Source organism: Patiria miniata, unplaced genomic scaffold, assembly GCF_015706575.1.
Source record: "Patiria miniata isolate m_02_andy unplaced genomic scaffold, ASM1570657v1 HiC_scaffold_23, whole genome shotgun sequence".
Lineage (NCBI taxonomy): Eukaryota > Metazoa > Echinodermata > Asteroidea > Valvatida > Asterinidae > Patiria > Patiria miniata.
In genome coordinates this window covers 9859730-9882691 of record NW_024037062.1, presented here as the reverse complement: position 1 = coordinate 9882691, position 22962 = coordinate 9859730, and the positions used below count along the sequence as shown (strand labels likewise).

Genomic DNA, 22962 nt, shown 5'->3' with positions numbered 1-22962 from the left:
ATTTTTTAAGCAGAGTTGGTTGTTGGTAAATTCTAATAGGAAGCAGTCATTAAACGATGCAATGCAAATGATCACACATTTCTATTTGTATATATTGGAACTTGCTGAATTTAAAGTGAGTCTTTGTGAATATTTAAAAAATATTGCTGCCTTTTTCGAGCCCTTGTCAATTAGTAACTTCACTTCTTTGCTGTTGGCCAATTTCTCTGACCAACGTCCCGCAAAAAGCATCATAATTTTATTTTGACAGTCTCCTCCAACTTGCCCCTTGTAGAAATGCAAAAATTCATCATAAATTGTCGTGCAGCCTAGTGTGTCATTTATCAAGTTTTTTTTTTTTTCTCCCATCCTATATCATAAAGACAATGTCATTGCACTAGCTTTTCAGAATCTAGATGTTAAAAGCCCCCTGAAAGCATTACAGGGAGGGCTGGACAAAAAAATCAGGGGCTCGTCTTACATACATACATTCAGGGGCGTATCTTAATTCAATTGTCCAAATTTTGAAATGTGGAGGTCCAACGTATTCAGCTTAATTGCTGTTATGCCTTCAAAGGGATTTATGAAGGAAGAAAAGGCAAGAGATAATTAAGCAGCTCTAGCACGAAACAGAAAAAGCCATTCAATTTGTGCCGCTTTGGGTTGTTGGCAACAGTCCTCGGCTTCAGTGTACCAGTTTAGCCGGTTCCGAGTTCACACCTACAGCCAGCATACCTGAAAAACCATGCGGGTCAGATGATACCTATGTCTCCCCTGGCGCTGCATGCACGCTCTCACCGCCTGTCCCTCCCAGAATTAGCACAAATCAAATCAGTCCGACCTGTAACCTTTTACGAAGACGATTGGAGGGATGGTGGTTGGAAAGTAAAGGGGGGGGGGGGGAAGGAGAGAGAGGTTGTTGGTCGTTTGGTGTTGGAGATGAAGCTTGCCTGGCGAGGCTTCGAGTTGCAGCGTTCCTCTCTCAGGAGCTAATGAAGTTACATGACATACAATCCCGATGACATTTGGTGATTTCGTTTTGGCCAGCCTCGGCCTCGCCGTCCCAACGCTGCCGTTAACGCTGTGTTTTTGAGTGGCTCAAGCCCCCAATGCCCCAAGGGTCCATTGGGCACGAAGATGCGCTTCTAGTAGCAGTTTTCTGGAGCAGCTCACTAGACAAGATTTCTCCCTAATTTTGTTTTTTTCCCCCGTGCTCCCTCGTTGCGTTCTCTGCGCCGCTGTAAGCACCTCGAGATAGAAATCTAACTTCTTGCGACGCATTTTAATTCCTTGCCTCTCAGTTGATGACATTATAGCTGCTGAGATAAATTTTTGTGTTATCATGAAGTTTCATAGATTGGCTGGCTAAAAATTAATGAACCCTTTCATAAAATAGAAACATATTCCCCATAGGGTATTTTAAGTTCATGAATATTTCAAAACGATACCATATTGACATTATTCAGACAATTATGCAAAAAAGACATACATTGTACACTTCCTGCATAATGTTTCTAAAAGTGACTTGTATGCATTCTTTGAAACCTTAAATTTTTCATAAAGATTTTTATTTTTATTAGTTTTGTTTTAATCAGCTTGTTGATTTAAAGGGTGCTCCATCTACAATGTACATGTTCATGTAAATATAGCTCCTTTTTTTTAACATGGACACATTCATGTATATACAGTATGTACATACACCATGTATATAAATATTTACAAACTAATCTATTCTAAATGATAAAACTGTGAGGGACAAATCAATTCCTTTGGCTGATTTTTAATTTACATGTATATTGATAAGCGCCACTCGAGGCCTTAATTGAGAAATTATACCCAAACACTACCCTAACCCGCCCCGCTGCATTGTGACCAGGTTTCTCTCCATTAAACGCGCTCGGTGAGTCTCTCAGACACAACACGCACAGACACACACGCACACTGAGCAATCAACTCGAAGTACGTGAAGTAAAGGCCCTTGCCGGTTAGGAAAATACATGTATCACACGGCCCTGGCCCCAGCAGTTTGGTTGCCGGTTGTGTAAGGATTCATGCAGATCTGTGCCATCAATCACCCAACACACCACATGGACCACAAGTCTACTTGGAATTTCCAAACCCGCAAATATGGCGTGAGTTTGTCAAATTACCAATAATGTTCCTTTACCGATTTCAGACGTGATGTTAACATGTTTACCCTTTTTTTTCCTTCTATAATTCATTCCTATAGTTGGCTAATGAGGTAATAAAGTTGGAGAAATTTCTTTTCCGGCAGTCCTGCAGTAAAAATGAATAATGTAAAATAACTATCGGTTCACAGTCATTGATTTTTATTGTCGTCCTAGAAATTATTAATTCAGTAGGCATTTATGTATGAGGAGATGCGTGTGTATATACCTACGTGTAAATAGTAATATGCATTTCTTTTTGCACATTTTTTTTATCGTTTTTTTTTTTTTTTTTGGCAAAATGCCATTCTGTGTAATTGAATTTGAAATCCTGTACATGCAGTCGATGTTCTGATATGACATACCGGTACCTGTATACAATAACTGCAAGGTGATTAGATGCAAATCGGCTTGGAGATGAAACGTTCAGTTCTATCATCCTAATTGTTGTAAACGTTTGCAGTTATTAATTTGAGTAAAGGGAGAGGGAGCAGACTCAATTGCTCGTCACCAATAGGAATTATTACACTGGCACATGTCATCTTTGATCCAAAGCAACAATCGCTCAGGTGTCTGGCGGAGCCCGAGTAATCGACCTGCAGGGAGAAAGAAAAATTAAAAAATAAGGGGGGGGGGCAACATCTCTGATTAGCATAATGAACAGTGTGATTCACACACGGGCCGACTCGAATCAACTTGTCCCCGTGCGCGCGTGTAAGTGTGTGCGGACTCGTCGCAGCCAATGACATGCCCAGGAGAATGGCAAATAATTTTCCAGCAGGAGGAGCGCTCACGTAAAAATGTCAGCTACGATGGGTATAATTCAGCCTATCCATCAGTTGGCTAGGCGGCGATAATTTGATTTTCTCTCCGTAACAGAACACTTCCCGCTGATTATTTTTTACCAGGTTCATAAAAAAGGAAGGGGGGGGGGAGGATATTGAAACGAAGCTATTGGTCCTTACAAAATGACAATTAATGTAAACAAGTGCTGTGACTTGATAGATGCTAGACTTATTTGACTTAAGTTCTGATGGTAAAAACCAATTTTTAAAGTCTTAAATGATTTTTTCTTATTTTTATAACGATGAGATAAAAATTGAATTTTATAGTTTTACAGGGAATACAGATTTATCTCTTGATCAGTTTGAAATATTCACCATGTTTTGAATTTTACTGATATAAAACATGCAAGTAATCCATGGAAATCTTTCAGAATGAGAATTTCATTCAATGGTATTTTTTTGTGTTTTTTTTCTTCCTACAAATTTCTCCTTGATAATTACAAGCCAAATACTTCAATTTTTCTTTATGTAATAAAACGCGGCCATAATTAGCTAAAATATACCTTTCAATTGTTGTCAAGGAAATAATTGAAAAGCTCTTGAAGAAATTATTGCAAGGTTGGCCAAGCCCACACTGTCTGTTAACACCTTGCCTGGCTGATCTGACCTTCGTTTCCGACGTTTATGTTAATTACCCTTATTTTCAGGCTCATTTTATGGCTCAGTGGAGTACAATTATTCGCACCGCTTCACATACACATAAGGAATTCCTTTAAATTAATAGTAATTAAAAAAAAAAAAAAAACAATATGCGGGTATGACCTCGAAAAATTACTGTAAAATTGTTGATTTATGTGGACGGGTGGTTCGTCCCTACAGTTTCATGCCTTTACTGTCTCTCACACTCCAGTGCATAAGAAATAGGAGCATATCTGTACAATTTTTTATCTTTTTTTTTTTAATGACCTTTTAAAAATTTTATTTCCTTTTTTCTAACCTGCATATTTCCGGTGCTCAGAAGACGCATCGCATACAAGGGGATTTGTACCAGTTGTACAAATAATATTGTACATGCATGCTGTTCAGAAGTAGACCTTCCACAATTTGGTTTCCAGTATTAAGGTTTAGGACGGTAGTTTTTTTTATTGTTGCTCTTTCAGTAGTTGGTAAATATTCCAGCAGTGAGCGGTCTGCTCACTATTGGGTAATGAGATCAAAAATTTAAAATGAAGGCATTGGGCTTTGAATTTTAACCAAAGACTTGACAGCAGCAACATTTGGGATTACTAATAATCAACTGCCTGGTAAAATTCATTGGTGGCATTTCAGGAAACACCCATTGTTTTTGTAAAGATAATAAATTACAAATTTCTTTCATTTTCAATCGTTTCTGCAGCTCTGTTATCTTTGTGGTGTGAAGATCTCGGACGGCTTCTGCTTCTGAGACACCAGAAAAACCGGAACGGGGACTCGCCCAGCAAAGGTGCAGCTCCGATGCATCACCAAATGCAGAAGAACATCCCATCTGGGCCCCCAGGGTGAGTCCACCAGAAGTCTTTTTTCGATAGTCTAAGGTTCACATTCATACTTTGTTTTTATGCTGTGGTTTGTTGTCAGTGATCTTTTGGTCCTTGAGTCTAGACACACACCCAGGTTGGGAGAGTGAGTTGTTCTGTTATAAAGACAGATGACTTTTAGTGTATATTCACAAGGGTTGTGCACTGGATTTTGTGTTCATTGGTCTTTGGTTCACATTTACCAGTTTGCTGTCTGTTTTGCTGTTTGCGTGAGGTTGAGCACTTGGCATTGTTTACAGTGATCCGCGTACATGTACATGTAGGTCCAGAAATTGTGATGCTGGTTTAATGTACGTTTTGTGTACCTTTAATTTTGGTTCACAATGAATGTTTGAGCACTGGATTTATTTTCAATGGTCATTGGTTTGTATTTGCCAATTTTCTGTTTGTTATTTGAAATGTTTGAGACAGGTTCATTTAAAGGGAATATACAACATTTGCTTTTGCTGTATTTTTCATAAATGGATGGATTTGGGAGGGGGGTAGTATTTTTTAGCAAATATTGTTACCAGTGGCGGATCCAGAGAGGTTCGTGCCGGGGGGGCGCAACGGCTCATTCAAGTGAAAAATGGCCTTATTTTACAAAATTTTGGTCACTGTCGGGGGGGGGGGGGGCGCACGCCCCCGTAGCACCCCCCTGGATCCGCCAATGGTTACACTGACTTGTTTGAAGTTTTGGGTTCGTAGATGCTGGAAAAACCAAGAAAAAAATCATGCTCTTGTTGTGTGGTTTCCTGACCCTACTTCAGATGAAACAGAGCAATTTATTAGATGTCTGGGAATTGTAAGGTCAGGAAATTAGTCTAGATGTCATACTGTTTGCAAACAAAATGTGGATGAACTGCTTGTTAACTGAATTTGGAAAATTTGGGGAAAGCATTTGAAGAAAAACCCAGTTGGAGGCTCAGTAAGCACAAAATCGGCTGTTAAGCAGCGCTATGAAATCAGGCTTAGGTTTGCACCAATTAAAATGTTTACTTTTGTTCTTTGTTTTGCTCAGTGATTCCTCAGTGGCATGGCAACAGGGTGGACAGCAACCAACGCAACAGTCACTCAGTGTAGTTACAACAGTATGGGGAGTGACGCAGACTAGTGACAGTAATAGCCTTACCAATAACTCAATGCAACAAGGACCAGGTGGGTAACCCTTGAGGGGCAGAGCAAAGAATTGTAAGGGGTGGTCTTTTTTTTTTTTTAAATTGAAATTTAAAATCATGGACTTAAACCCCTCAACAGTGAAAATGGATATTAAAAAAGGCACTGATATTGAAGGACTATTGGTCGCCATCTTGTCTCAAACACACCGGTAGCCATGGATAATAGAAACAGTGATTAGTAACTGTGAACCAGTGAAGTGTCCTTCATACACCTCATTTATAGGTCACACAGCATCCTCTTTTGTTCAGGCATGAATAGCATGGACAAACAATGAATAATTCATCCCCTTTCGATTCTGCCAAGCTCCAAAACCGGGTTTAATTTCTAGAAGCTGGTATACGTAGAATTGTATAAGCCTAATGGGATTTGCCGTGCTAAAACAGGAAACCATGGAAAATGTCATGATCATGCTCATACATGTACATGTAGGAGCTGTATTCCCGTAAAATTAGGCCCTACTTAGCTGGTTACCCAACCAAAATTGATTGTGATTTATGTTTCTTGTGACTGGTTCGTGACTTATTGATGCTAAGGTAAATAAGAGCTCTTCAATCTGGCCTGCAATATTTTCTGTAACTCCCCATGAAATTGGGCCCAGGAGGTCCCTGGTGGAATTGTAAAAAGGTTTTTGATTTCTTAAGTTTTTTGCTTTAATGGTGTTCGTCACTTTTGTTCCTTTTGCTGTAAAACTGATCAGGTCCTTCTGCAGGCAATAACCAGTATTCCCAACAGCAGCACCCCTTCACTGCGGCGGCAGCCAACTCCAACAAACAGTACAATATGCCCATGCCGGGCATGGGCCCATATCGCAGAGAGCCTGGCCCATACAGAGGGCCCAACGGGTGAGACTTCATGTCCATTCCAGACTGGCGTTCCAAATGAATGCCTTTGTCTCAGTTTTATTTATTTACACAGACATGTGATGGACTTGTGATTGACTTGACTGTAACGCTGCCATGACATTATTTCATAAACACTCAGTGTTGTCGGAGGGCTTGAGAGAAAAATTTGGCTTACTTAATTCGGGCGATTCACAATACAGTGGGCCACCAAGAGTTTGCCACGAAGAGTTCATTTTTCCTAGTGCATTGTGGGAGATGGTCAACAAATTCACGGCGCGGGACATTTGAAATTGTTTGTTTTTCCAATCAGTAGTTTCATAAAGGTATGCTTCGAGTATCTGTTTGCTCTTTTGTTTTCTTTTTGTCAATGTGTTTTTTTTGTGAGGCGGCAGAACGCTATGCCCCAATCTATAACAAATTAGTTCAAGTTGTCTACTGACTCTCATTCAAATGGGCCATGTTTTGTCGACTTAAACTAGAAAAATGAAATCTCCATGGCAAACTCTTGGTGGCGCACTGCATTGTGAATCGCCTGAATTGGGCAGGACATGAACCCACAACCTCCTGCATACACTTGTAGATAATACCTCTTGTAGATAATACTATTTGGCCTCAAATAGTGATTGGTTTCAGTACCTACTGCTCAGATTCAAAGCCAGCAGATTCAAAGCCAGCAGATTCAAAGCCAGCAGACCCCGGCATGCTCGGTGGTCGAGCAGAAAGACGTCTGCACTAGTAAGCAGGTGGTTTCAGTTCAAGTCCCACTTGTAAATTTTTTCTTGGAAGCCGTCAGACAACACTGTGTATACACTGAATCCAACACCGCCCTTCTCCAAATGGTTAACCACAGACTCTGTTTCTCTCATGGCCAGTGGTGGCGGTTATCCAGGTCAGACCCCAGGTCAGATGGGACCAGGCGGACCCTGTCCTCCTCAGTCTTCTGTTCCCAACGAGTTCCCCCAGCCCGCTGCGGCAGCAGCAGCAGCAGTTGTAGCAGCAGCGGCCGCCACGGCGACTGCAACAGCAACGGCAACTGTGACAGCTCTGAAAGAGCAACAGCAACAACAGCAACAGCAGCAGCAACAGCAACAGCAGCAGCAACAGCCAATGAATGATTACGGGCAGGTAAGTCATTGTAGGTGCCAGATGATATCCCAAATGTGGGTGCAAAATAACATTTTTCCCTCCCCCCTCCCCCCCCCCCCCCCAAAGGAAAAGATCCATTTGTGATATGCTGTGTCAAGGACAGACTCTTCTGGGCATTTGATTTAACATAGATCTTTCTCCTTTTCAATTGTGATTCAATACTTGATAACGGACTTCCCTTGGAAACAGAGAAATGATCTTTTAAAAGTTTGTGAGGCATCCATATTTTTGAACTTTATGCCTTTTTACAAATCATCCTTCCCCCCCCAAAAAAACCCCATCTTTACTGGCAGAATTACATCTCGACAGTATATTGTAACTTTATATACAATGTACCTCCAAATGACGTCAAAAAAGCATCCTCGGTTTGCTAAAAAATATGATTGTTTTCCCACAGATGAGAATGCAGCCGGGGTTCAACAACCAGTACGGCATGAACCAGGGCGGTGGGCCCTTCATGAATAATATGGGCAACGGCAACAAGCAAGCCATGTACCAGCAACAGATGATGCAGCGCAACCCCGCGCAGCAGCAGTATGCCCAGCAGTACATGAAGAGGCCGTACCCTGGGCATCCAGGCCCTAATAACTTCAACCAGGTACGTGGCAAATGTGATTGGAGGATACTTTTCCGTGCTGTTGAAGACATTTTTATTGTTGGATGTTCGAAAAAACGAAAAAGTGGGGTGGGGATGATTCAATAGCCCATCTCCCCTGGTTAAAAAGTGGGGGGGGGGGATATATGTCGGTTTGAACCCTGCGTTAAACACCTGATACAATGGGCCTATAGCAAATAAACTTAACCGCAAATTATCCAGGATACATTGTACTTATTTAGACGACCCATAAGTTGTATCTCACTTTTCATTTCTCACCTCACCTACCCAGGGCATGCCAAACCAGCAATACGGCCCCATGCCCCACAGCCCCAGCCCGGGGGCCATGAAGGGGCAGTCCCCCTACCCCGGTCAGCAATCGCCCTACCCTTCCCAGCAGCCCATGCCTTCACCCAACTACATGAACATGAGGCAGAAGGTGCCCGGCAACGGCATGAATTACCAGGGCAACCACCAGTTCTTCCCCCGGGGGAACTTCAACGGTGGTCCCCAGGCGATCAACCCACCGTACAACCAGCAGGCAATGGTGAGTGACGAGACCCTTTCCCCTGGGGGTGGGTCGGGGGGGGGGGGGGGTCGGGGGTTGACAAAACCCCAAAAATATGTACCAGTGTTTATTAAAATTAAGACAAGAAACTTGTTGACCAAGTCACAGTGTTGGTTTTTAGGGACTTGTGATGGACCACAAGTTGTCACAAGTCATTCAGTCCCGAGTCAAACCAAAACCTCCTCAAATGAAGTAAATGGAAGGTAGCTTTTTGGGACTTAAATTACAGGGGCCAATTTCATAGAGCTGCTTAAGCACAAAATTTGCTTAAGCACAAAAACGTCTTGCTTAATAAAATCAGGTTACCGGCCAAAACTCCATGCGATTGTTATGCTAAGTAAACAACAGCTAAATACCAGCCACAAGCAATGTTTTGGCCGGTAACCTAATTTTACTAAGCAATGTTTTTTCGTGCTTAAGCAAATTTTCTGCTGAAGCAGCTCTATGAAATTGGACCCAGAGCTCGTATCAGGAGCTTGCGACATCATCACGATATCTTTATCAACTTGCGTTGTTGAGGCCCTCACGTGACACAGGATCATGCTTGGTCGCACGACAGGAGGCGGTCGTACACGTGGGCCAGCTCATCTCCTCCATCTCTGTTCATACAACAACACCAGTTAATAAAGACACTGGTGTCACAAACTCTATACAAGCTCTGTGATTTAAGTCCCAAAAAGATTTACTTGATTTAATAATGGGACTGCAAACGAACTTTCATTCTCGATCATCAAATGAACTTTGGCAAAGGCGTAAGCTATGTTAGTATTATTCCCCTGCCACTTGTGAATGGAACTCTGAATTGACTTGTGATTTACTTGCGAGCAGACTTGTGATCCATCACATGTCATAGGATCTGCACATCATTGCATTTCTTTCACCATGAAATAAACCACAAGACAACTTTTCTGCCTGTTAAACAGCTCCCTGGAATTGCCCCCAGGATTCACCTCGAAATTGCGGCTGTAGCGCTTAAAAACTTCCCCAACAAGACAATTTCTCATCATGTATTTTTGTGTCTCTTGTTTTGTCACAGGCCAACCGAGGTATGAACTACCAGCATTCACCGGGTATCCCCGGTAACCCTACGCCCCCGCTAACACCGAGCCCCAACATCCCACCCTACATGTCCCCCACCGGAGATGTCAAACCCTTCCCAGGGGGTCCTCCAGATCTGAAATCAAGTGAGGGGGCAGTTTGTTTTTCCGGTACCGGGAAATAAATGCCAAGATTCTGAAACTTGGCTCCATGATAGAATTCACCTTTTAGCACTTGTTTTACACATTGTATTAAATTGTATTGATTTCCTGATGCATCCATAAACATACAGTGCCGCAGCAGTTTTGGGCAGTACAGGGACAAATGGGATAATCTTCTGGCTTTGATTTTTGATTTTTATGTTTTCTGGATTCCCATCCTAGGTTTTGTGGGTTAAACTGCGATGTGTGTTCAGTGACTTTGCTGTGAGGCTTGTCTAAAATTTGCCGAACGGCATTCTAAAGACTACCACATGTGCAGCACTCAATCACGTGCATATTTAAACTCGAGGTTGCATACCACCTCTTAGTGTACGTGAAGATGTCATTCAACGTCCTCAATGAGAAGCCATAACTGAAGCAGAACCATGCACAAGCATAGGTTATACACACACTCTCAGTGCTCCTTCAGCCAAAAGGGTTGAATGACTATGTTGTATGACTACAGTGCGACGTACGAGTGTGAGTTTCTGCGTTTTAATACAAACTGACTCATGTTCTTACACTTTTGCATCTTGTTTTCCCGTAGCCCCCAACTACGCCCCGGGTATCAGCGATGAGATCCGTATGACGTTTCCTGTCCGGGACGGCGTTGTCCTGGAACCATTCCGGCTGGAACACAACCTGGCCGTTAGCAATCATGTCTTCCACCTCAGACAGTCAGTCCACCAAACGCTCATGTGGAGGTCAGTCTCTCACGCAAGAACCACTCCAACTCACTAAAGAGATATCTTGTCACCACAACCTCTCTCAAAAACTAAACAGTAAACGTGCTTTACCCTTTCAATACCACAGCTTTTTTACCTGTTTCCATCTACAACATATAAAACTGTAGTTTCATCACACCAACAAATTACACTCATGAAAATCTCCGTCAAATTATTTCTTGAACCTTTTAGATCGGATCTCGAGCTCCAGTTTAAGTGCTACCACCACGAAGACCGGCAGATGCACACCAATTGGCCCGCCTCTGTGCAGGTCAGCGTCAACGCCACGCCCCTCTCGATAGAGCGGGGAGACAACAAGACCTCGCACAAGCCGCTCTACTTAAAGGAGGTCTGTCAGCCCGGCAGGAACACGATACAGATCACAGTCACGGCCTGCTGTTGTGTAAGTCTATTCCTTTAAATTTTTGTTTTTTACTGTAATTCTTTTCTGGTATAAACAGGCATGCAACTTTTCCTCGGATCAGCGGATTTCCTCTTTTTTCACTTCTAATGTGTGCCATTGAAAATAGAAAAACACTGTACAAAGTCTTGGAAAGATTTGAATTTTGTGACTTCCCAGTTGCATGCCTGTATAAACGAAACCAGTTGTGCCACAAAAAGTGTACACTCTCTGTAAGCCTGGAAAAAACCTAGACAGAGAGAGATTCATTTTGTGTGCTTAGGATAATACGGTCACAAGCAATATTTATTTTATGATATTTAAGATGGTAAACTGTTCTTGCTAAGCAAATATTTTGTGGTTTGTAAAAGTAAATATTACTCCTTGGCATGAATGATTAGGTTATTTCTTGCATACTATAGCTCTTCCGGAACAATGATTACTGACGTTGCTTTTTTTTTTCTCCTGTCTATGCAGTCGCACCTCTTTGTCTTGCAACTCGTCCACAGACCGACGGTGAGATCAGTATTACAGGGACTGCTCAGGAAAAGACTCCTCCCTGCTGAACATTGCATTACCAAAAGTATGTACTCACTCTTCATTTTACGTCATTGCTCTTCATATCACATCCTTACTGCCTTTTTATTGTCTTCCTCTCATTGTATCCTGTCCTAAATTCTTGTTCCTCATACAAGTTACTTATTTCACTTATTTGGCTTCCTTACTCTGATTTCACACCCTGAATCATTATACATACTCGTGTCTTATTTCACAATCTTACTCCTTTTTCTCACATCTTCGTGTCTGCATAATTTCATTTCTTGTCCTCCTCACAGCACATCCTTACTCCTCACTCCATTTTTTACATTTGCAAATCCTCATTTCAAGTCCTTACTCCTTAACTCACATCCTCAGTCCATATTACATTTCATCATTACTGCCTTATTTCTTGTTCTCACTTACCATGGTCAATTTGTGCATTTTCTAAATGATGCATAATGGGCAGTCAATCATATTAAAATGAAGGAAGTTGAAGAAACGATTAGCACAAATGGTGTACAATTACTTGGTACTTGGTTGGTTCTTCTCCTGAGGACTTCCACAAGGGAGTATAACTAGGAGACCAGAAACACCGGGGCAAACCCCTTCTCTTAGCGATAAGTGTTACTGGGTTCTTTTACGTGAGTTAGGCCTTATACAACACACCTGACCTCCGGCTTAACATCCCATCCGAAGGACGAAGCAATAGCGGTTAAATGCCTTGCTAAAGAGCACAGGTGTCAGGGCCCAGGCTCGAACCCACGCCACTGTTGCCTCTGAAACACCAGAGCATGAGTCCGGTGCTCTTAACTGCTAGGCCATGACACTCCATTACTTTAGTTATTCCTTCCTCTTACAGTCAAGAGAAATTTCTCCAGTGTGGCTGCCTCCAGCGGCGGCATCCTGAACAACGACGACGGCGTTGAGCAGACGGCCATCAAGGTCTCCCTCAAGTGTCCCATCACCTTCCAGCGGATCACGCTGCCGGCCCGGGGCCACGACTGCAAGCACATCCAGTGCTTTGACCTGGAGTCCTACCTGCAGCTCAACTGTGAGCGGGGGTCCTGGCGGTGTCCTGTCTGCAAGTGAGTCCTTACAAGTCCTGACAAGTGTATCCAAGATCAAACAAAAGTCCTCATAAGTCGCAATAAGTCCCGCAATTTTGTTTTACGTCAACCACAAGTCCTTGCAATTAATTTCAAGTCCTCACAAGTCCTTGCAATTAATTTCAGGTCCTCACAAGTCCTGACCACTCTCACAAGTCCTCACAAGACTTCTGAGGACTTGTGAGACTGGTCAGGACCCTCCTATGCAAACATACATTTTTTGCCAAGTAGTCCTCTCAGTCAAAATCAGTCAAGTGTCTGTTTTCAACTGTTAAGAATTCCCAGCCTACATAAAGCAAGATTGACTGGCCGTGACTGTTTATGTAACTCGAGCTTTGCTTTGGCTGTGGGTAATTGATGTGGGTAATTGAAAGCCAGCTGTGCCCACAACTTGCCTGATTTGTCTGTTCATGGTCTGTTGACTGAGTTTGACTAGTCACTGTGTTCGCTTGACATATGATCTGACTGCTGGTGACTAGCCTGTGTTAAAAATATAGCAGGGGAAGTGGATAAAAATTTTGACTGTCTGTGACTGTTTAAATAGGAAGAGGGCTAATGACAAATCAATCACAAGTCGGTCACAAATGCTTGAAAGTCCTCACAAGTCAACCATAAGTCCTCACTAGTCAACCATAAGTCCTCACGAGTCAACCATAAGTCCTCAAGTCAACAGTATATACACATAAGTTAATCACAAGTCATCCCGTCTCAATTCAAGTGATGACTCATTAAAACGAAATGTGAGAAGGGCTGTTTCTGGCGATCCGACTTGTGATTGGACTAGTGATTGATTTTCATTTAACCCGACTACAACTCTGGAGTCTTCTCAGAGTCTACCGTCGAACCCTTTTATTCACTATGCTTTTCTTTTTCAAATTATCTTACAGCAAAACTGCCTTGCTGGAAGGATTGGAAGTGGATCAGTTCATGTGGGGCATTCTGACGGCCGTTCCGTCGGCCGACTTTGAAGACGTCACGATTGACGCCACGGCGAGCTGGAAACCGGTGCCCATGAAATGCGACATTAAGGACGAGGAACCAGGTATGGGGGAAGGCAAAATATGACCCTTGATTAAGAAAACTGATTTATCTGCAATAAGAGCAAAATATCAAACTATTGTGGCATTGTAAAGATGCACTTGTTGCCAATATGTGCAGTGGGTGGGCCTAATGAATCTGTCACAATACAGAGTGGCCTAAAAAAAACAAACGGAACGGCATACTTCGCTAGCCTTAGGCTCAAACAACCTATACCAATGCATTGGGAATTCTGTTAAAAGACAAATTATACCAAGATCGTTGATTCACTCCAGTAGTTTTTGTTCTAGAGCCTGTTTTGTGAAACAAAGTCGGTAGTCATTTCGTCCCAATGAATTACTAAACCACGCCTGCGAATTTGACTTAATTGGATAGGGGGATTAATTGTTATGCAATAATACCCACATGAAAGACGTTTGCTTCACAAAATAGGCTCTGCAGCAAAAACTACTTGACCGAATCGGGAGACCTTGGTATTCACATTTCTTCTTAAACGACTCCCCTTCCATTGGTGCAGGTGGTTTGAGTCTCAAGGTAGTGGAAGTACGCCGTTCCGTGGTTTTTTTTAGGGCCACCCTGTATAAGTCAGGGGTGTGAGTGACCACTGATAAAAATAGCTGAAAACAGCTGGAAAAGGTGTAAAAAAGCTGAACTTTGGAAGTCTCCTATACTTTTGTACACAGCAAGTGAGGGAAAAAAGTTGAAATCCAAAAAACAAAAAAAGCTGAAATCAGCTTTGAAGCTGAGATTTCACACCCCTGAATTAAGTGTGCTTCTGAGAGGTTTACCGTGGAGGCGCCATTTATTTCACTGCAATTTTTCTTTTTGAATTTTTCAGATACCTGTGGGTCATCGAAGCGATTCAAGGCTATGTCGCCAGGCAGTATGACCATGCCCGGCATGCACAACTATGACAATATGGGCATGGCCCACTCCCCCTACCCAATGGGGGGCCCGCCACCTCCAGAGTTCAATGGTGATTCTTTTTCCTGTCCATCTGTCATCTTATTATTTGTAGATAAAGTGCATTAGAAGGAGTGCTGTGGCCTCGTGGTTAAGGGCACTGGATTCATGGTCTGTGGGTAAAGCTGCGGGTTGTGGGTTCGAGTCCAGCCGGGGTCATGGTGCATGTGCCCTTGAGCAAGGCATTTTGTCACTCATTGCTTCTCTCCACCCAGGAGTAAATGGGTACCTGTGAGGGCAGAGATGGTTATTGTGATTGAATAAGCTTGCTTGCGCCTAACCGGCAGCTTTAAGCTGTATACACCCAGGGAGCTGAGATGGTATTTGGAATGTTTAATTGGCCCAATGATCAGGGGTAATAATAATATTGTAAGCCCTGTGATTTAGTTTACTAATAAGAGCGTTCTTAAATGCCGATTATTATTAGAAGGGCATTCTCATTTTTTTTTATTAGTCCCTCCCAAATTTTTCTGTATAACCATTTAGGGGGTATTTGTGCATGAAGTCTTTACTAAGTGTGAAGTGGTAATGTGGTCAAATTATTTTTCATGTTGGAGCAAGAGTTCCTTAACTGTATGTCTTCATGTTTTTTGCTGGCAAAAGTGCTCAACATTTTTGAAAAAAAAACAGATACCTTTTTTGTGGTTGTCATTAATTATTGGGAATTTTTTTGGTGTTTTCTTCAGGACCAGGACCAGGGCAAGTCCCTGGTGGACCAAATTACGGGAACTACAACAACTTCAACAGTCCAGTCATGCACGGCGGTGGCGGCAACGGAATGAATGGACCCTCCATGGGCCACTTTGACGACAACATTGCCACGACGGACATGGTGCCCGTTGAGAAACAGTATAACCACGCACTACCACCTCATGTAAGTCATGAATCATTTTTGTGTAGTAGTTTTTTGTCAAGCGGTTAGTTTGTCATGCTGGTTGAGTGGTTTGGTTGGAATTTTTTTTGGGGGGGGGGTGGGATGTTAATGTAGGTTGTAAATTGGCTGACCAAAGGTTATTTGCAACGTAGTGTATGAGCATTCACACTTTATATCCATGTGGCCAACAGTGTGAGCAAAAGATAAACCATTACAGTACGCATGCAGTCGGCATTACAGGCCCTTGACTTTCCCTTTCCAAGCCAGTTACTGATGCACATGCTCTCAAAGCTTTTTTTAAGTACCCAGATTGTAGCCTTGCACATCCATGATTCAAATCGCTAGAGCTAATGGTAGCACATGAAGGCAAACAAGAAGGCAGAATGTTAAGGAACTCAGTTAAGATGACAATGCAAGATTATAACCCGATGTTGTAATGGATGATACTCTTCTTTTATTTTTAGATGAGCCATCCAGGTTCAAATCAAGGTCCATCGTCTAATGTTAGGCATCCGGGGCCAGCGGGGCCCCCACACCCTGGGAACAACCCCCATCCGGGCAGTAACCCCCACCAAGGGGCTAATCCCAACCCTGGCAACAATTCCCATCCAGGAATGGCTGGTCCCCAGCCCAACGGCGGACCCCACCACAGTGGGCCTGGTACGCCAGGCAACGGGTCCACGCAACAGCAGCAGCAACAACAACCTCAGCAGCAACAGCAGAGGGTGGGGATGCACCCGAACGTCAATGCCAAACCACCGACGCCTGGAATGCCGCACACGCCAGGAATGCCCCACACGCCGGGCATGCCCCACACGCCAGGCATGCCCCACACCCCCGGCATGCCCCACACGCCAGGCATGCCCTTGACTCCCAGCATGCCCTTGACTCCTGGCAGTGCCATGCCGCCCACGCCGAGCACAATGAACTCTGGGAACGGCAGCAGTGTCGGCAGCAGTAACGGTGGCAGCGGTGGGATGCCCAACCACATATCCTCAACCTCACTCTCGCCCTCCACCACGCAAGGGTCACACCACATACCCAACCATCACTCCCCTCATCCAGGCACCCAGGCACCCACATCCATGATGAACCACAGTGGGCCGCAACAGCCCAAGACGACAACGGCCAGCATGGCCATGAACACTAATAACCATATCCAGTCTGGTTCGGATTTGAACTTTGACCCAGCAGCTGTGATCGATGGAGGGGCCGAGGGGCAGGAGGGTCTGGATGTAAGTCTCAATTTCACACTTCTTGAAATAAAAAAGTAGCAAGATTGTATTGGAAGAAACACAAGAAGATAATAAATATAAATATTACTGTAAGCCACGTGACACTCTGCAACGCAGTACTTACCTTTTTTTATTTTTGTTCTTTTGTTCACAGTTGTTACCAGAGAATATGGGTGATGTGGACTTGCTTTCCATTCTAGGACAATCAGACAACACACAGAGCAACAACGAAAATGACGAACTTCTCTCCCTCTTCGATACATAGGGACCACTTACGGCCCATCTAAAATTAATAATTTAAAAAAAAACTGGAGAGAAAGAACAAAATGTCGTTTTGTGCAGGACACACAGTGCTTGGTTATTGTGGAGAGAGGATGCGAAAACAAAAATCGCTGCCGTGCCAGAATGTTCTCGATGAAAGTCTTGGATGTGATGTTATTTGAGAAAAAGGTGTCGACACTTCATTCCACTGCTGCGTTTCCGATACTTTGCCATGCGAAGGAGAAACAAATTGTTTTTTATCTCACGACTAGAAGGCCGTGTCTGCTACTGTTGGCAATCACGAATTACACATCCCAAGTGTGCCACGACTTGGCTTCGCGCTCCTTCTTGTGAGAGGTAGAGACAGCATCGCCGACCAACAAATTCAAGACTTGGATTATCAGTTGAGGACGTCATTACCTTATGTCTGTTATATGTCTGCCATAGCAAGATCATCCAGGACATCCAGGGGAACCGCTGTACCAAAGAAAACACCCCAGTACCCTACCCTGAGAAAAATTTCCCACTTCCCCTTCTCTCTCTGTTCTCCAGGAGGTGGGGTTCATGTCTACCTTAGCAGTATCGCACCCAGCACAGACCCTGATATTGGGCTGGAGATCCACTACAGTTGCTGCACTCAAGATTCTGTTGCAATGATGGTAAGAGCAACTGTTGCTGTAGCTACGCATCCCCGAGGTTGCCCATGGCAACAGTTGCTCTGCCTGCTTTACTGGGGATTCTATACACTTGTTTGTCACACAATAATTTAGAAGAAAATCGTCCAACAAAAGATCCAAAGTAGCGCTCAAAGAAAATTAAGATATCTTTTAAAATAATGAGCATCCCAATACAATGGAGCCTAAGTATCAACCAAAGTCACTTGCCCAACCAGAATTCCTCTTGCCTAAAGCAAATTTTCTGCCACGCAGTCAACTAATCTTGGCTTTGAAGTGATTTTTTTTGGGAGTGTCCCATTCCAATTCTTACAGATTCCGTTACAAGTCAACAACATACTTGCCACCATTTGAGCCCCCTGTGTTTACTCACAAGCAACCATTTCGCAAGCCTTGTGAAATGAAATAAGAATGCAAAGTGCTTACTTTGAAAAGCAATGTTGTAATTGTTTTTGTTTTAAATATTCTGAATATCATATCCTTTGTGGGAGAGTACCTGTTCCTTGAAATACCTTTTGGAAGGTTTAATTTTAAAAATATATTGTCCGATGAAGTGTAATTTTAAATAAATTATGTTCTAACACCAATGCATATCCTTTGGCTTTAGTAATTGCCATTTTATTTTTGGCTAGTGGACCAAGATAATTTTGTTATTTATTTGATGAAGGACCAGAAATATTTCTGGGAACAAGTGCAGGGAAAAATAGTACCAAAAACTCCCCACAACGTCCATTGAGTAGAAGCTAGTTTCAGTCATACAGCCAAGAAACAAATTTAACCGTTGGGGCTTCGCTTGGATCACATATCACAATGACCTTATCTTGATCATCTGACAAGATCAGCTGACCTGATCACCCGGATAGCTGATATCTTGTCACCTGAATGAATTGTCCATGTTTTCAATTTTGTGGTATTTTCTTTTAAATAAGCAACAAGCCTGTCGGGGACAATTTAGCTTTATTGTATTCAACTGCAACAAGGCAAAGAATTCTAAAAGTAACTTGTGTCTGACAATTCTGCAGAGGGCAGCAGTTTTGGTTAAATTAATCTACACAAAGTAAAGAAGAAAAATATCAGGAATAAAACATTTCGGACGTTTGGAAGCCTACGCTGATTCACTAGCTATTGCTGATGCACACATTGATGGTTCATTGTGAACTGTGGAAAATCAAGTCTCTTCAAACGTGAACTATACGTGTACCCAATTAAATATAAAAAACAACAACAATAAAGTGCTTTCCCGTTTAAGTTAATGATTAATAATTCTACCGTGCTGTATTATTTATGAAAGGATGTGTGCCAGAAATGTCATTTTCTGGCGAGATGCCTAAACCGTTGGTAGCTTGCTGTTTGACATAATGCAGGCCAATGCATCTCTTTTGTCTAACAATGCGAACACTTTTTTAGGAAGCTATTTATGATACATCGAAATTTCAGATGTATACGGTTAAAGTGACAAAAGGGAGTGACAGTTAGGGTGAGAAAGTGACATCAAAAAGCAGTGAGGGATCAAGAAGTCCGGCGTGCCATGTGTGAATATCGTTTAAGCTTTACTATTTATAAAAAAAAAAATTCAACAATACATTTTTATAAAATGAAACAGGTAGTAAACATTGTTAGCAGCATTTTACCATGCCTTTGACGAATAATTGATGTCTTTATTCAAATAACTAGTGGGTGTTTGACTCTGTGATCCCCTGTTTTGGGCATACATACGTGTGTGTATGAAAACCCAATCACTGTTTTTAAGTCTAAAATATCATTTGTAATAAAGAACAAGCTTTTTTATACATATACATATCTATATAAATATATATATATAATGTACATTTCCCTTTCAATTTTTCTTCGTTGTTTTTTTTTTCTTTTTAGTTCTTAGTGTATTATACAGTTCAAACCCAAAGCTATCTTTTTAAATTTAACTTGGATTCTATTTATTTTTTATTTAAGAGTAGACGTTTTAGTTCTTTTTTTTTTTGCTGAGAACGACTCCTTGGTGCAAACAATAAGTCATTAAGATGTATGCTTGCATTAAACAACAACAACCAAATGTAAGACATTTTTCAAGATATCAAATATAATCATTTTGTGGAAGAAGTTTTTTTTTTTTTTTTTATTTGAGAACGGGCATATATCATAAAACATCAGTATGTTACTACTGTAATAAAGATATCACAGGTTATGGACTTTACACAGACGGCGGTTTCAATTTGTACGAGAGTGAGATGGACTGGTTCCCTCTCCCATTCTATTATGATTTGTATGAGAAAGGGGGTGGGAGCCAGGCTTGACGCAAAAGCTCCTATGTGTGATGCTTGCGCTGTTTCCACTCGTTGACATGAATATTCATAGAAGGGAAGTGGCCTTTACCTATTTTCACCACTGACATAAGACCTGGAAGTATTGCCAATCGTTTTGTTCGAATCAAGTGTCACATAATTTAATACAATTTGTTTTTAAAATTGAAATGAATGCAGGGTCTTAATTGATTGTAAACAGTTGATTTTTTTTAAATTATTTTACCATCATAAGTAACAAGATTGTTGATTAAGTTAATTGTTTCATTGATTATGGTTGTTTGTAATGTCTCATTTTCTCCATTTTTAGTTTTTTTTCCAAAAAAAAGAAGATCTGATCATTAAGAGCATTCTGTTGTGATTAGAGCTTTTCAGTAGTATTATCGCATTCATGGAAGTGACTTTTGTGTTGTACTTTTCTTTTGTAACAAAACTATTTAAAAACAAAAAGGTCTTTCTAGTTCAGAGAGCATTTATGACCAGTTATTTTGCAAAAAAAAACAATGAATAATAATAATTTGCTTTTCGTTGTTGTACCATGTTGGACAAAAAGGGAAGAAATTGCTTGTGCAATTTCGATTCCTTGATTTTAATGCTATGTACATGTACATATACAAACACTTTCTGTTGTTTTTACATAGATTTGATGTTAACTCATTTGTCGTATCTATTTGTGGGGCTTGGGAGTACTTTAAAGGTACATTTTCTATCTGGAATTTGCCCAAATTAAGTGTTGTATATTGTTTACTAACCATATTTCAAAGTTCCGAGTCATATGAAACACACATAATGCCTTTTACAGTTACAGAGAAAATGTTGACAAATCCTGTTTGTTGATGCATTTGAATTGTTCTTTATTGTTGCAGTAACTTTGAAAGTTGGAGGGTCGATGACATTTTTTGTTTCAATTTCTGCCAAGGCATATAAAGGTTGACGCATCAAAATGAAATTATAACATGATTTTCAAGGGGAACAAAACTGAAGTAGCCCAATGGGTATCTGGTATTTTCTAGCATCAAATTGCTGGTAGCTGTGTTGTTTTACTTTTCTTGCTTCCAGCACTTCTTTGTCTGACCTCATTGGATATTTAGTATTCCTGTGTCCTCGTGCAATGTTCACGAGGTTCACAACTCGTACCAATGTGTATATTTTATGTGTCTTCCCCAGTAATGTTAAGAAGAAAAAAACAACAAAATGCATATCTCTTCCAACACAGTATGGTGGCACAAAGACCTGAAATCTGTATGATCTGTTTTTTTTTTTTTGGTTGGCCTAAAGTTATTACGCAGAGTTGTTTTCTCTCTGCAGAAAATATGTATAATGTGATGTGTGTGTTGAAGAACATTGCAAAAATAACGTGAAGATTACATGTATATTGGTTTTGAATATTCTTCCCATAAAAAAATGTCTGTACTGTGGCGTCATGTCGATGCCTTTCTGAGAAATCATCACAGAGTTTTGGGAAAAGATCTGTTCTTTGTTGGTAATAGCAGATCACAGGGTAATGTGAGACACACAAACGTATGGGTGAAGTTTTCATGGCTACCTAGCATATCTGGTTGTTCTTCTGTATCTGTAATGGATGATATCTCAATTAACTGCGTTGTTTTATCGTAGATAATTATTCTTTTTACCCCAGGTGAGTTTTATTGTACAGAATGTGTAAAACCATTATTTATATGTGCATATTAATGTAAATATTACATATTCATGAGCATCTGTGAGTGACATGACTATATTTGATATAACAGATGCAACCAGTTTGTTCCTTCTTTCGGTCAATTCACTGTGTTTTTGACCAGCATTTCCTCTTTTTTTTTCAAGCCTTGTGAAGTGGAAAAAAACCAGCCCCGTGTAGGTTGATACCATGAAAACAATGATTTCCCTCAAGTAATTGTAAACGTATTAATGTTAAGTCACATGTTCTTTGTATTATTTATTGAATCAATTAAGTTTTTTTTTATCTACCTTTATTTTTTACAAAGGTGCTTTGCCCTTTTTAAGAGCACCTGAACGAAGTATTATGGTTGATGAAATCCAAAATGTGTACAGATTGTGGCAAACTGAGTTGTTTCCTGTACATTTGTAGTGAAGGACTGTGCAAGTCTAGCCTCTGAGGGATCCTTTTAGAAATCCATCATATAGATAATTAAGTTAAAGTTTGATTTCACCATTAGAGCAATAATTAGATTCGCACAGTTTTACCTCCGCCAAAAAAAGATACAGACATATACTGTAATTAAGAAAAAAAATACAAAAAAAAAATATTTTTTAAAAACACATGGCGGCTCATGATGATAGGTCACACAAAAAAATGAAATTTTTATACGGCAAATGAATATGTAATATATTGGCTGAGAAGAAACAAACAAAATGTCAACGATTTGGGGTTTTTGATGAATTTTTTTTTTTGGGTCAGTGTTTTATGCGTTCTAGAGTAGTTTTTACGAAGTAGATGGTGCAATTAATGTGTATGAATGTGTACCAATGCTAATTGGTGCATGCTTTAGGCAATATCATACTTCCTGTGTACAAAACGAAAAGCAGAAACGAGGATGAATTTGTTTTTTTCCCTCTTTGTAGAGTCATTGTATAACCTAGCTCCATTACTGAGAGAGAGTAGTGATGATGCACTGTACATACGACAACGGAAAAACGAAACAATGTGTAGCAATCTACATTGTAGTTTGAGAGATGGACAAACAAAATATGAGTAATTATTACAATCCCATAAATTGTCATTGATAATATTTATCTAATTAAAACAAAGTCCATGAAAGAGCAAAAAACGAA

General features: G+C 41.2%; 1 protein-coding gene across 1 annotated transcript; it reads left to right on the top strand.

Moving 5' to 3' along the window:
• Positions 1–4327: 4327 nt before the first annotated feature.
• LOC119731084 (zinc finger MIZ domain-containing protein 1-like) lies at positions 4328–22962 on the top strand. The gene is made up of 16 exons (XM_038204096.1): positions 4328–4470; positions 5510–5646; positions 6365–6509; positions 7382–7634; positions 8053–8253; positions 8543–8797; positions 9855–10002; positions 10604–10760; positions 10974–11184; positions 11659–11764; positions 12581–12806; positions 13715–13869; positions 14704–14841; positions 15515–15702; positions 16167–16937; positions 17092–22962. Exons 1-16 carry the CDS (start codon positions 4427–4429, stop codon positions 17200–17202), a joined length of 3246 nt encoding a protein of 1081 aa, XP_038060024.1. The 5' UTR covers positions 4328–4426; the 3' UTR covers positions 17203–22962.

What these genes read in the sequence shown, in the direction of transcription:
- LOC119731084 (XM_038204096.1), top strand. Translation starts at nt 4,427, where the DNA reads ATGCATCACCAAATGCAGAAGAACATCCCATCTGGGCCCCCAGG. An exon ending in CGTACAACCAGCAGGCAATG is followed by an intron (nt 8,798 to 9,854) that starts GTGAGTGACGAG and finishes GTTTTGTCACAG; the next exon opens with GCCAACCGAGGTATGAACTA. An exon ending in TGGCGGTGTCCTGTCTGCAA is followed by an intron (nt 12,807 to 13,714) that starts GTGAGTCCTTAC and finishes ATTATCTTACAG; the next exon opens with CAAAACTGCCTTGCTGGAAG.